This window comes from Trichechus manatus, unplaced genomic scaffold (genome assembly GCF_000243295.1).
Source record: "Trichechus manatus latirostris isolate Lorelei unplaced genomic scaffold, TriManLat1.0 scaffold00097, whole genome shotgun sequence".
In the NCBI taxonomy this organism is placed as follows: Eukaryota; Metazoa; Chordata; class Mammalia; order Sirenia; family Trichechidae; genus Trichechus; species Trichechus manatus.
The window spans coordinates 4,808,823-4,824,185 of record NW_004444033.1 but is presented as its reverse complement, the minus strand read 5'-3'; the positions used below and the strand labels follow the sequence as shown (position 1 = coordinate 4,824,185).

At 42.5% G+C, this 15,363-nt stretch overlaps 1 protein-coding gene across 3 annotated transcripts in view; it reads right to left on the bottom strand.

Moving 5' to 3' along the window:
* Positions 1-15,363, bottom strand: part of CPA2 (carboxypeptidase A2) — a 32,651-nt gene that overhangs the window by 10,304 nt on the left and 6,984 nt on the right. For all 3 annotated transcript variants that reach the window (XM_004382672.2, XM_023737082.1, XM_023737083.1), the window contains 5 exons: positions 13,678-13,776; positions 12,241-12,351; positions 11,065-11,155; positions 8,777-8,976; positions 4,626-4,710 (listed from right to left, as the gene is read on the bottom strand). In XM_004382672.2, coding sequence (XP_004382729.1) covers positions 4,626-4,710; positions 8,777-8,976; positions 11,065-11,155; positions 12,241-12,351; positions 13,678-13,776 — 586 coding nt within the window. The remainder of the gene's footprint in view (positions 1-4,625; positions 4,711-8,776; positions 8,977-11,064; positions 11,156-12,240; positions 12,352-13,677; positions 13,777-15,363) is intronic.

Here is a 15,363-nt window from a genome sequence, read left to right as displayed (position 1 = left end):
ATAGCCCCTAAAAAAATAAAATACTTAGGAATAAATCTAACTAGGGATGTAAAAGACCTATACAAAGAAAACTACAAAACACTACTGCAAGAAACCAAAAGACACCTACATAAATGGAAAAACATACCATGCTCATGGATAGGTAGACTCAACATTGTGGAAGTGTCAATTCTACCCAAAGCAATCTACAAATATAATGCAATCCCAATCCAAATACCAACAGCATTCTTTAACAAGATGGAAAAACTAATCTTTATATGGAAAGGAAAGAGGCCCTGAATAAGTAAAGCACTATTGAACAAGAAGAATAAAGTAGGAGGACTCGCACTACCTGACCTCAGAACCTGCTATACAGCTACAGTAGTCAAAGCAGCCTGGTACTGGTACAACAACAGACACATTGACCAATGGAACAGAATCGAGAACCCAGAAGTAAATCCATCCACCTACGGTCACCTGATCTTCAACAAAGGAGCAAAGTCCATTAAATGGGGAAAAGACAGTCTTTTTACAAATAGTGCTGGCAAAACTGGATGTCCATCTGTAAAAAAATGAAACAGGACCCATACCTCATACCATACACAAAAACTAAGTCAAAATGGATCAAAGACCAAATATAAGTATAAAACCAAAAACTATGAAGATCATAGAAGAAAAAATAGGCTCAGAACTAGAGCCCCTAATACACGGCATAAATAGGATACAAACTATAACTAACAATACACAAACACCAGAAGATAAGCTAAATAACTGGATCTTCTAAAAATTAAACACCTATGCCCATCAAAAGAGTAAAAAGAGAACCTTCAGATTGGGGAAAAAAAATTGGCTATGACAAATCCAACAAAGGTCTAATCTCTAAAATCTATAGGAAAATCCAAAACCTCTACTACAAAAAGACAAATAATCCAATTAAAAAATGGGCAAAAAGTATGAATAGACACTTCACCAAAGAAGACATTCAGGCGGCTAACAGACACATGAGGAAATGGTCTTGATCACTAGCCATTAACCAAAAACCCACTGCCATCGAGTTGATTCCGACTCATAGTGACCTACTAAAAAAAAATAACCAAACCCTTGCTGTCAAGTCAATTCTGACTCATAGGATTGCTGGATCATATGGTATTTCTATTTCTAGCTTTTTTAAGGAAGCGCCATATCATTTTCCAAATTGGTTGTACGACTTTGGAAAATGATATGGCGCTTCCCTAAAAAGCTAGAAACAGAAATATACGATCCAGCAATCCCACTGCTAAGAATATATCCTAGAGAAACTAGAGCGGTCACAGGAATAGACATATGCATGCCCATGTTCACTGCAGTATTATTCACAATAGCAAAAAGATGGAAACAACCTAAGTGCCTATCAGCAGATGAATGGATAAACAAATTATGGTACATACACACAACAGAATACTATGCAATGATAAGAACAATGATGAATCTGCGAAACATCTCACAACATGGATGAATCTGGAGGGCATTATACTGAGTGAAATAAGTCAATCACAAAAAGGACAAATACTGTATGAGACCACTATTATAAAAATCCATGAAAAGGTTTACACACAGAAAGAAACAATCTTTGATGGTTATGAGGGAGGGGAAGGGTGGGGAGGGAAAAACACTAAATAGGCAATAGATAAGTGGTAACTTTGGTGAAAGTTAAGACAGTACATAATACTGGGGAAGTTCAGCACAACTTGACCAAGGCAAGGTCATGGAAGCTTCACAGATGCATCCAAACCCCCTGAGGGACCAAATTACTGGGCTGAGGGCTGGGGACCATGGACTTGGGGGACATCTAGCTTAATTGGCATGACATAGTTTATAAATGTTCTACATCCTACTTGGGTCAGTAGCATCTAGGGTCTTAAAAGCCTGTGAGTGGCCATCTAAGATACTCCACTGGTCTCAGCCCATCGAGAGCAAGGGAGAGTGAAGAAAACCAAAGACCAAGGGAAAGATTAGTCCAAAGGACTAATGGACCACAACTACCACAGCTTCCACCAGACTAAGTCCAGCACAACTAGATGGTGCCCAGCTACCACCACTGACTACTCTGACAGGGATCACAACAGAGGGTCCCGGACAGAGATGGAGAAAAATGTAGAACAAAATACTAACTCACAAAAAAGATCAGACTTACTGGTCTGACAGAGACTGGAGAAACACTGAGCATATGGCCTCCGGATGCCCTTTTAACTCAGTACTGAAGTCACTCCTGAGGTTCACCCTTCAGCCAAAGATTAGTCAGGCCCATAAAACAAAATGACACTAAATGGGCACACCAGCCCAGGCGCAAGGACGAGAAGGCAAGAGGGGACAGGAAAGCTGGCAATGGGGAACTCAAGGTTGAGAACGGGAGAATGTTGACGTGTCGTGGGGTTGGCAACCAATGTCACAAAACAATATGTGTATTAATTGCTTAAGGAGAAACTAATTAGCTCTGTAAACCTTCATCTAAAGCACAATTTAAAAAAAGAAAGAAAAAAAAATCAAGACCTTATGTTAAATTTTTTTTTTTTAACTTACGTGAGATATTAATGATACTGTTCGACAATTACGGCATTCTGTTGGATCACCTGTCTTTGGAATAAGTACAAACATTGATCTCTTCCAGTCAGTTGTCCAGGTAGTTGTCTTCCAAATTTCTTGGCATAGACAAGTGAGCACTTCCAGTACTGCATCCATTTGTTGAAACATCTCAGTTGGTATTCCGCCAATTCCTGGAGCCTTGTTTTTGCCAGTGCCTTCAGTACGGCTTGGACTTTTTCCTTCAATACCACCAATTCTTGATCATATGCTACTTCCTGAAATGGCTGAATGTCGACCAGTTCTTTTTGGTACAGTGACTCTGTGTATTCTTTCCATCTTCTTTTGATGCTTGCTGTGTCGTTCAATATTTTGCCCATAGAATCCTTCAATGATGCAACTTAATGCTTGAATTTCTTCTTCAGTTCTTCAGCTTGAGAAATGCCAAGCATGCTCTTCCTTTTTGGTCTTCTAACTCCAGGTCTTTGCACATTTCATTATAATACTTTACTTTGTCCTCTTGAGACACCCTTTGAAATCTTCTGTTCAGCTCTTTTACTTCATCATTTCTTCCATTTGCTTTAGCTGCTCTACATTCAAGAGCAAGGGAACTCTGGGGCATTCAACTGTGGGTACTGAGTTTCTGGCTTTGTCTATATAAGGAAGAGATTGTGTCTTTGGGAAGGAGCCCTGGTGGTGCAGAAGTATTGGGGGGGGTGGCACTTGCCCTCAGGCACAAGTCCAAGGGGGCACCAGACCAGACTTGGAATGATATTCCAAGTCACCACAAATACGAAAGAAAGGTGACTGACTGAGCCAGCAGGACAAGAGGGGGTAAGGCGTTTCTGCTGCCGTGTTGCCGCTATCAGTGTCTGTTCATCTTGAAATGGGGTGGGGGGCGCAACTTAGAGATTGCTCCTGGTTGCTTATTACCCTCACTGTGCCCCTGTGGTGGCACACCGGTCAAGCACTCAGCTGTTAACTGAAAGTTCGGTGATTTGAACCCACTAGCCACTCTTCAGGAGAAAGATATGACAGTCTGCTTCCATAAAGATTACAGCCTTGGAAACCCTATGGGGCAGTTCTACTCTGTTCTATAGGGTCGCTGTGAGTCAGAATTGACTTGACAGCAACGGTTTAGTTTTTGTGTGTGTGTGCCTTTGGCAGAAGTCCCTGGGTAATGCAAACAGTTAACACACTCGTTCCTGGACAAAAGGTTGGTAGTTCGAGTCCACCCAGAGATGCCTTGGAAGAAAGGCAATCTACTTCCAAAAAAATCAGCTACAAGTCAGAATTGACTCAATGGCAACTAACATCAACAGCAACAAGAAAAACCCTAAGTAGCACAGTTCTACTCTGACACACATGGGGTCGCCATGAGTCAGAGCGGACCTGATGGCAACTGGTTTGGTTTTTGCTTTGGTGCCTTTGGAGGATTCAGAATCTGCAAGAGGGTGCATTAGGATTGCCCACAGCACGGCAGTAGTGTCTTGTTTTCATCCCCATCCACTGCTATACTGGGAGAGGGGAGTCTCAGAAAGTCTGACAGCAGGCAGCCCAGACTTATCCCCCACTTTGTCCTTATTTCTGACTTGTCCTCCTTGTCTCCCACACTCAACAAGGACAAATGGCTGCCACAGAGTCTATCCACTGCACCATCTGGGTTCTCTTAGAGTCACACCCATCTGTCCTCAGGCACAGTACATGCAATACCCAGGGTGTGAGCCTCTCTCAGCCAGGGAAGGGGAAATCGATAAAGAAGCATGAGTTTGGACCAGGTGTCAATAAAGGCACATTTTTAATTAAAGAGATTCTACATAATGAGAGTGGGCTCTAAGGATTTGGACAAGCATAGCAGCCAGCACAAAACCCAAACATTTAGGAAGTTCTATGCTCTAGATATCACACAATAAGTATTCCCTGGAGGAGACCTCGCCTTACTGAGGGAAAGTGGGGAACGCTGGGGTTCACACATGAAGGCCTATCCCTTTCACAACAGGGCATTTAAAGGCTTTGGCTCAAACTCCCATGGAGCCTGCCATCTTAGTGGGTCATTTGTAAAAACTTCCAGCACATTAGATACTTACAGATGACCGAGCAGATAGGTCCCACTTTATAATTTGTGCCATGCAGGCTTGTCACCAACTGGGCAGCCTTTTGGGCCACTTCATCCTAGAGTGAGAGAACCAAGGAGAGGTAGATGGATAGTGTTGTCTCGGTGAACAGATGCCCATCAGCAGAATGCAGAATGGGATGGTTTGATTAACTGGACTATCTGGTTAATTGAGGCTTAAACAACATCCTTTTCATTTCAACCATTTTTACTGAGAAGTATGCACAAGTTCACTTTTGTTGGCTTTGAAAGTGCAGCATAAAGACCCTAGTTGTTTATTTGATCATCCAGGTACAGTATGCCAGAGTCATTATTTTGCCACCAGCTCTCCTTGTTCAGGACTGTGGGTAGAAATAGGATTGGTGTAAGAGGCTAACAAGGATGTATACTGACCCCAGGATGTACCTGGAAAGTTTTGTTTTTTTTTTTACTAGATCCCTACACTGGCTTATTTCCCTGTGACTGTCTCTTTTTCCAAGAAGTACAGCTCAGCAAAGTATTTTCCATTATTTGAGGGTTCCAATTTTGACTGATTGAGGCTTTACTGTCCTTGCTAGGGATAAATGTAAGGTCTTGAACTTGGGTCCAGGAAAACAACTGTACAATTACCAGATGGGGGAATTCTGGCTCAGCAGCATCCTTGGAGAGCCTGGGGGTTTCAGTTGTCAATGAGCCCAACATGAGTCAACGGCACGGTGCTACTGCCAAAAAACTAATGTGACCCTCGACTGTTTGAGCAGAAGTGCACGGTCTAGATGAGGGCAGTTATGGTCACGCTCAGCAAAATGCTGATTAACCCATAGTACAAGGTTTACATTCACTGCTGGGAGCTAGCCTCGAAGAACACAGACAAACCAAAGCATGTCCAGCATGTCCAGCAACCAGAATGGTGAGGAACTTGGGGCCATACTGTGAGTGCTTGAAGGAACTAGGGGTGTTTAGTACTGCTAAGAGGTATTGGTGGTTCAGTGATGGAATTCTCACCTTCCATGCAGGAGATCTGGGTTCGATTCCCTGCCAATGCACCTCATGAGTAGCCACCACCCACCTGTCAGTGGACGCTTGCCTGTTGCTGTGACTCTGAACAGGTTTCAGCAGAGCTTCCAGACTAAGCCAGACTAGAAAGAAAGACCTGGTGATCTACTTCTGAAAAATCAGCCAATGAAAACCCTATGGATCACAATAGTCTGATCCCATTGTGCATGGGTTCACCATGAGTTGGGGGATGACTTGAGGGCAGCTAACAACAACAAGTAGGGATAAGGAAAGATCTAGGGGACACAGGCTACTGGTTTTCAAGTAAGAATGGGTTTGCCTCTCAAAGGGAAATATATTTGCTCTGTGAAGCCAGAGGATATACCAGGGCTGTTAGGTAGAAACCACAGGGGGAAGGTTTTGGCTCTCCATAAGGAAAAACTCCAACACTTAAACCTGCCTCAACATGAAACATGCTTCCTTGGAGGCAGGAAGCTGTCCCTTCTTGAGGTATTATAATCATTGGCTAGATGACTATCTGGCAGGTTTTGAACACCAGCTTGAGATAACGTAAGATTATCCAGGTCTACTTACAATCTGTGATATGCAAATGAAAACAACCCTGCTTGCTGAAAGGAAGAGGACTTGAAGCACTTACTGATGAAGATCAGTATGGATTACACCTCAACATAAAAAAAACAAAAATCTTCACAATTGGACCAATAAGCAACATCACGATAAATGGAGAAAAGATTGATGCTGTCAAGGATTTCATTTCACTTGGATCCATAATCAATGCCCATGGACGCAGCAGTCAAGAAATCAAATAATGTATTGCATTGGGCAAATCTGTTGCAAAAGCCCTCTTTAAAGTGTTAAAAAACAAAGATGTCACCTTAAGGACTAAGGTGTGCCTGACCCAAGCCAAGGCATTTTCATTCACCTCATATTCATGTGAAAGCAGGACAATGAATAAGGAAGACTGAAGAGGAATTGATGTCTTTGAATCATGGTGTTGGCGAATCTTACAGATTGAATTGTGTCACCCAGAAATATATGCGAACTTGGTTAGGCCATGATTGCCAGTATTGTATGGTTGTCCTCCACTTTGTGATTTGATGTGATTACCCTATGTGTTGTAAATCCTGGTGGTACAGCAGTTAAGTGTTTGGCTGCTAACCAAAAGGTCACTAGCCACCCTTGGAAACCCTATGGGGCAGTTTTACTCTGTCCTATAGGGTTGCTATGAGTTGGAATTGACTCTATGGCAACAGTTTATTTTATTTTTTGGTCTTTTTATGCCTGTGGTTATGATCCTATTTGGGAGTGAGCTGTCTGTTATGTTAATGAGGCAGGACACAATCTACAGGATTAGGTTGTATCTTGAGTCAATCTCTTTTGAGATATAAAAGACAGAAGTGAGCAGACAGCAGTGGGACCTCATTAGCACCAAGAAAGAAGAGCCAGGAGCAGAGCACATCCTTTGGACCTGGGGTCCCTGGGCTGAGAAGCTCCTAGATCAGGGAAAGATTGATAACAAAGACCTTCCCCCAGAGCCATCAGAGAGAGACAGCCTTCCCCTAGAGCTGTTGCCCTGGATTCAGACTTCTAGCCTCCTAAACTGTGAAGAATAAATTTCTCTTTGTAAAAGCCAGCCACTTGTGGTATTTTCTGTTATAGCAGCACTAGATAACTAAAACAACAAAGAATATTGAATATACCATGGACTGCCAGAAGAACCACCAAATCTGTCTTGGAAGAGGTACAGCCAGAATGCTCCTTAGAAGCATAGTGAGGATAGTGGATAAGAGGATAGTGAGACTTTGTCTCACTTACTTTGGACATGTTCTCAGGAGGGACCAGTCCCTGGAGAAGGACATCATGCTTGGTAAAGTAGCGGGTCAACGAAAAAGAGGGAGACCCTAAACAAGATGGACTGATGCAGTGGGTGCAACAATGGACTCAAACATAGCAACAACTATGAGGATGGCACAGGATCAGGCAGTGTTTCGCTCTGTTGTGCATTGGGTCACTATGAGTTGGAACCAACTTGACAGCATCTAACAACAACAACAACTTGTCTACTTAAGATACCTTTTAGGTTGCTTCCAACCCTGAAATTTCTTTTTTTGTAATTCAACCTTGAGTGGTAACAAACCGAAACCAAACCTGTTGCCACTGAGTCGATTCTGACTCATAGCGACCCTATAGGACAGACTAGAACTGCCCCATAGGGTTTCCAAGGAGTGCCTGGAGGATTTAAACTGCCGACCTTTTGGTAGAAGCCGCAGTTCTTAACAACTACACCACCAGGGTTTCCTGCGTGGTAATACTCACCATCAAAACACTGAAAACTGCCCTATTGGGCTAAAATCTAACTGATGAGATGGAAAAGATACCCAAATTGCAATAATTAATTCCATTTCTGCCTGGAGCTGCTGACAATATTTATTTGAAGGTAAAATTGATCAAAAGGTGCCATCTGAGGGCTTATCCCTAACATACAGGTTTCAAAAACCAAGCCTAAAATCTCAACTGAAAATACTGGCACATATTCTTCGGCTGGCGTTAGCTTTTGCTCAGTTGTCAACAGCCCCCTGAGATGTTACCACTTGACCTAAGGCCACCACCAGTCTGATTACTCCTGAAACAGTAAAGATGGCGGAAGTCATCAAGTTAGGGAAGTGGGTGTTTTACTCCCAATATCATATACCAGTGCCTCATGATGGCAGGTCCTAGGCCAAAAGCACCAAGAAAGTACTAGGCTAGGAGCTAGGATGGGGCATTGCTTAGAATAAGCATCTGACTACAGATCCAAGAGCCTCAGGTGCAATCCAAGAGGTTATTTCCTAAGCAACAGAAGGCACATCCTGGGAATTTATGGTCTAATCAGGCTCCTGCTCATCTAGATTCAGGCAACAGTAACTTCATGAATTCTATTTTTTAAGGAAAAGTAATTTCAGAAAGTTCATAATCAGTCTTCACCTTTACCTGTATCAAAATCTTCTCAGTGGTTGGACTTATGTCTCTTCATCTTTGTAACCTATCACTCATATACTCCAATTCCAGCACCTACCTTTACGACTGAAACATTGTTGTCCACACAATGGACATCTGTTGCTGAACTGAAAAGAAGTTTCAGGAACTCACTAGCTCATCAAAGTTATCTGGTGTGGTGCATTTGTACCCATAGGGGAACATCAGCAGCTGAGAATAGCTGTGGAGGGTAATGAAGGCCTTGACATTTCCATGAGTCTTGATGAAGTCCACGATGGCTTTCACTTCAATTTCAGAGTTGGCACTGGGTCCATGGTAGGAATCAGAGCAAGGGTTGCTACTGGCTCCAGGTCCTGATGGGATACAGAAGAAGCCCGGTGAGAACAGAGAGCTTTAAGGGATGCTATATGGAAGCAATGACCACTCATCATTAAATTCCTCCTCTGGAATTCAGAGTAAGATTGTCATTGTGTTACATCAAGTCACTACCTAGGACATAGTCAAGAAGCCTAAATAAAGTGATTCTGGCCTCCTCTCTCTTCTTAAAAAAATATGGCTCCTCTATGTGGCAGAAAGAGTTATCAAATTAGTCATCTCCTCTGAGGAAGTCACCAGAGGAAAGGCTAGTTTTAATACTGTAGATGGAACTCTGACATTGGTGGGAGTTTAGCAAGTTCATTTCTGGGACCACTTCCAATTCCAGTCCAAGAGTAGAAGGTTCTATACATCTGTACTCTAAGACACAAAGGCACAAATGCAAGGAACCTCTCTGACACCCTTTTTACAGCGAGGAAATCGCCACCACATGTGACAAGAAGGCCACCTTTAGGGTGATGGGACCTTCTGCCTAAATTCTCCAGGTTCTATACGTCTGTACTCTAAGACACAAAGCCACAAATGCAAGGAACCTCTCTGACACCTTTTTTACAGTGAGGAAATCGCCACCACATGTGACAAGAAGGCCACCGTTAGGGTGATGGGACCTTCTGCCTAAATTCTCCAGCAATTAGAGTTGCTCATGACCTCTGGCATGAGTCCAACATAGGCCTGCCCAGGGCTCTGCAGGCTACAGAACCTCTGAGGGGACGGCTAAGGACTGGGATCTCCCAGGATCTCAAGTGATATCAACAGCGTATATATGACCTTTGTCATCTTATTTAAAGATTATTATATAGGAATAATAACATTTTAGGAAAAATTCTGAATTGAATTTCTGGGTATTATTCAATATTTAAATCTGATATTTTGATTTTATTTCCCCTACACTAAAAAAAATTTTGTAAAAGCAATGAATACAGTTGCCACTCATCCATCCCCTGTCCCAATTCCCTGATATGTCCTTACTGGTTCCATTAAAAAAAAAAAAAAAAAAAAACGGAAACAGAACAAACAGAACGGAAATAATGAGAATGTTGGCACATTGTGAAAATTGTAACCAATGTCACAGAACACTTCGTGTAAAAATTGTCAAATGAGAACCTAACTTGCTGTGTAAACTTTCACCTAAAACACAATAAAATATTATTTTAAAAAAACAGTTGCCATCAAGTTGCCATGTGTTTCAGAGTAGAACTATGCTCCACAGGGTTTTCAATGGCTGTGATCTTGTGGAAGTAGATCACCAGGTCTTTCTTCCTAGGTGTCTCTGGGTGGACTCGAACCTTCTCAAAACCTCCAACCTTTCGGTTAGTGGCTCAGTGCTTAACTGTTTGCACCACCCAGGAACATCTCTTGGTTCCATGCCACCAATTAATTCGTTTTACAAATATTTAGTGACTGCCTTCTACATTTCAGACACTGTGTTAGGTGTTGGGAATACTATAGTGAAAAAGACACAGTTCTTAACCTCACTGTTATCATAGCCTAGTGAGGAAAATAAACAAATTTCAGTTCTGAAATTAGTGAAACATAATGGGGTTTTAAGGTGGTGCTTGAAAGAAGGCCTCCTCACCAGCCTGCCACTGAGCTCTGAACAGTTAGAGCTGCAAGTCAGCAGAGCTAGGGCAGCAAGCTAATATTTTAATCTTTGAATCTATTCTGAAAATCAATGTTTTAATCTTATTTGTAATTCTTTTTGGTTTTCTTTCTGGAAGCATCCACAGATGATGTAATGCTTCTCCTCTGAGCAGATCCTAACGCCCCCTAGTGGCTGGTTCAGGCTTCTGGAGGCCTTCCACCAGTGCGCAAAGCCTGGCTCCTGTAGCTCAGAAGCCCAGCCAGAGCCGGGCTATAGCTAGTGGGAAAATATATTAAATGCTGCTCAGAGCTCTGTGACAGTGCCTGCACTCCTGTGAAGGGAATTAAGTATTTCTCAAAAAGGTTTTTAAATGGCTTGAATCCTGAATGGGCTTTGCAAGCTGACAGCACTGCAGAGTGAGGCAAGATAGCTAGGTGGCCAGACAACGGTCTAACCAGCCCTGGGGACAAGGCCCTGCATTCACCTCCAAAACCTGCATCCCAGTTCCGGTTAGGATCAACACCCACGCAGAGGCTTCCAGAGACCTTGGACCGGGTCTTCCGCCACATTCGATTCTTAAAAATCCAGGAAAAAAGAATATGGAAAAAAAGAAAGCTAGTCATTCCGCTTGATGAAAAGTTCCCTTTGGAATTCTGGTCATTTCCCTTGCTCCCTCCTGGGAAGGCCCCTTTGGAGTTGTGCTCATATTTCCTGCCCACAAAGGTACCGCTAGTCCTTATCCAGGGTTCTGCTTGGAGCTTCTCAGCCATCCCAACGAGAAGTGGATATTCCCTCATCTTCTCAAATGAATACCTGCCAAACCATGTTCCATAAAGCACCAGTTCTGTTCAGTGTTAACCAAAAAGAAGAAAGGGAGAGCGTGGGCAGGCTTCTGTGATAGAATATTTTGGGAAAACATGGGGCTAAATACATTAACTTACTTCAGAACTTCTAAGAATTTTTAAGGCTTTAATGCTTTTCATGAACCCCCAAGAGAGGAAAACAGTGGGTAGTAGTTCCCAGACCCGCTACAGAGCCCATTATTCCTAGGGTCTCTCATGGGATTAGTATTAGTATTAATACAAGTTCCTTTGAAAAATGCTCCCATAATCAACTCTCTCCAAAAATAAACGTGAAGCTCTGATTCATTTTGAATGTACGTAGGGTTATGGTTGCCACATTGGTGTTTTGTAATGAGATTTCAAAGAAAGAAAAACGATATAACTCTTTTTAGTGATATTACAGAGGGCTTTGTCTACAGAGTGTGAGTAAAACATTAGATGCATTAGACTGCCTACCTAAACCTTACTGCAATCTAATTGTCAGCAGGTAACATCCGCCTCCTCTTTTCTGTCAATCCTGCCACGAAAACGCAGAGATAATTGGAACACATCTCCTAGGTGACTCACCGTGAGCACCGAGAGCTCTGATAGCTCAGCAGAGCAGCTGAAATGGGCTGTGACATGGAAAGCCACCGTGTACTGGGGTAAGAAGTGATTATCAGCCCCGCTACACGCCTCAAGTCAGGGCCACTACTGAGAGATTAGGCATTCCATTCAGGCTCAATCAAGAACAGCAAGATTCCTTTCATTTTGTTTTTTTCACGTTCCTACACATCTCCTTAGATCCTTGTTGAAGAAGAGAAAAGGTCCCGGCTTACACTGGTTTGAGAGAATACATATCCATCGGGGTTTGTAACCGGCAGCAGGAAGATATCCATTGCGTCCAAAATGGAGGTGACGGAAGGATCATTTCCATAATCAGAGGCAATCTGTGCAAAGACGACATACACGTCAACCTCATACTTCCTTTTGGTCAGGGAACACAAGGAGAGAATATTAAGGCAATGTATCTTTTTTTTTTTTCCCCAAATGTGAACCAGGGATGACTGTTGGTGAATGGGAATGTTCCAGGCACAACACAATCCAGGCTCCCATAGTGTTAATGTATTTAATATGCCAGTGTCTATACTTTACTTCTGGTCTGAATGATTTACTTATATTAAATACAAAATCAAGTATGATTTGTCAGTTGTCTCTCAAAAGTAGTAGTATTCTTCCTAGGACTTTGGTGAGGTATTTTGCAATGGTGGATGATGGTGTATGTGGCTTATGGAGATCTTTAATACTATCCAGGCGATCTAGGAACCAAAGAGAGTGTCTAATTTTCCTTAATCACCACACAGGGTAGCTTTCCAAAAGAACTCACAACCAACATCTGATTACTTAAACATGCCAGGACTTTTCTAAAGATACAGAGAACTGGTGAAATTCCATTTGGGGAATTGTGATCAATTGCAGTGGAGTCGAAGTTTCTGCTGGATTAAAATTTATTCATTTCCTGCGTTCAGCCATCCTACAGCATTAGTATTCAACTGTTAAATATCCATTTCATAATACCCTAAAGGTAACTGCATTTTAATTGAAGGGAAAAATGTATCAGCCGGTTTGCACATGGTGGCACATGCTTGAATGATCCGGAGTGGATTGATTGCCTTTGCCCATGAATTAACATTCTGATTTATAGCATGACATTTTTGAATTACTTAAGAAATACCAGACTAGGTCACACCCAGGCCCGTATCCTGACTATGATTCCCAGGAACATGTTCCAGAGAGGTATTGCTACACCCTGACTTCAAAATCAGATTGGGAAAATTTTCAGAACAAACCAAACACCCTTAACTAATTCCACTTTGACTCTGTGGGTCAATGTGAACTCTTCTCGGACCTGTTTATGTTGTTGTCTGACCTACTTCTTGATTGTATTGATTCTAGCACATCATGCCTCAGCCCTCAGAGTTCCAGGCAGCAAAGCAATTATTCTGGAGTCTGTTCTTAGGCTGAAATCCAGGGTCTCTACTTGCCACTCTCCTGATCTCTTCTAGCTCACTGTCTTGGAAGAGAGCACACTGTGTGTGGTGGGGGTTGCGGGGAGGGTGTGCCGGGATGCTGGGTAGGACGGCACCCAAAATAGTTGGCTGGATCTGCTTCCTGCCTGTGTGGCAGAGGGTTTGGTCTGACAGGGCTGCTGTGTGGTTAGGTAGGTCCTGACCCCAAAAAGAGACAATTATCGGGGAATTTTAGGCAAAAATGACCTTATTTGCGGTCCACAGTGCAGTCGCTTGTGTAACCCACTCGCGAGCATGGATCCCGGCGTCCAGCCAGATGGCCGGCTTGTTCCCTCCGGTGCTGAACTGCAAAACAAGCGTGGAAATGTGAATGGCTCCCCGGCGGCAGCCACGCCATCCCGTCCCCTCCCGGTCCTCTCCGTCCGGTTTGTGTGCTTGACATGAATGAGAGAGAACTAGGCAGCCATGCTGTCGATGAACTCCTCTCATTTTCGGTGACTTTTCTTTCTTTTTTTTTTTTTTAGGTCGCCTTCTTTAATGGAAGCGTAGATGCAGGCTAACAAGAGGGGTAGACTTTTTCTCCATTTGATGTTTGTAAAAAAAATCTTTGCGGATAATCTAATGACATGAAAATATGTGCATCGTATGTTGTAGATTGGGGGGAAAAAGATTGCAGAACAGTATGGTGCCATTTTTATTTTTTTAAAAGACAGATACCTAGAGATGGATATACACACACACATATATACTGGTATATAGAAAGGGAGAGAGGAGGAGGAAGGGAGAGAGGGAAGAAGAAAAAAGAGCAAAAACGAAGTAGAAAAATATAAAACAAAATGTTAATAGCTACTATCTCATAGTTGTTGAATTAGAATTACGAGGACTTCATGCCCCTCCCCCCCGTTTTATTTGTTTCTCTATTTTTCAAATTTATGCAGTGATTGTATTATTTTTGTAATAAAAACATTTGCTAAGCTATTGAGGCCTTCATAAAAACGAACTGGCAGGCTCTCGAGGTGCTTCCCAGACTTTCACTTTTCTGACCAAAGTGACTTCATTTTGTTTGGAACAGTGACTTTGCCAATTGGATCAGTAAATGGGGAGGAAAAGATTATTTGTGCACCATCAACTTCTCTCTCTGCGCAACATTCCAAACATAGCAGATAAGGTAAATGAGAAATGCAAACCCTTGCCAAAAATCATTTCATTTCATGAGTTTGGAGAGTTGGGGTTGCCAGTGTTTTGTGCTTTTTCCTCCTAAGAGCTCAAATGTAAAAAGCAGGGAACTTTCAAAAACAAACATGTAACATTCTCAACCACCTAACCGCCCTGGAGAAGGGAATCCAGGGAAGGGGAGGACCTGAGGTTTGGTGACCTAGTTGCAGGAGAAACAGGAAAGAGGAAGCAGAAAGGAGGGAAATAAACATTAGCAAGCTGCCCGGGTATCATCAAGTAGGCAAACCACTCCTCTTGGGTCTGCTTTGGGAAAAACGCTCTTGAAAAACCCATTTATCCCAGTGAGTCAGTTGGTTTCCAGCCACAGCTTTTCCAAATTTAGCAGGGAGTTGTGACATTACCTTTTTTTTTTTCTTTCTTTCCCTTAAACTCTTTCTAGGAAATCTGGGAAAATAATTTCCACTCTTGTTCAGGGCAAGGTGAAGATACTTAAAATTATCAGCACCAAGACTGTTACAGGTTACAGGCAAACCCTTAACCTTTTTTCAATGATCGCTTTAAAAACGTAAACCTTAAACCAAAAATATCCCCTAAAGTCTTCTTTAAACCAAACAACAGTTCAGCGTAACTAGTAAAGAAGATCTGCCTGGAGCATCGTGCTCTTTTAAAAGCTATCTATGTGGGATCAAATTGACCAGAGCAACTCGTAGGTTAGATGAGACATTTAGGGACAGTGAGATTATGTTAATGGGGGAG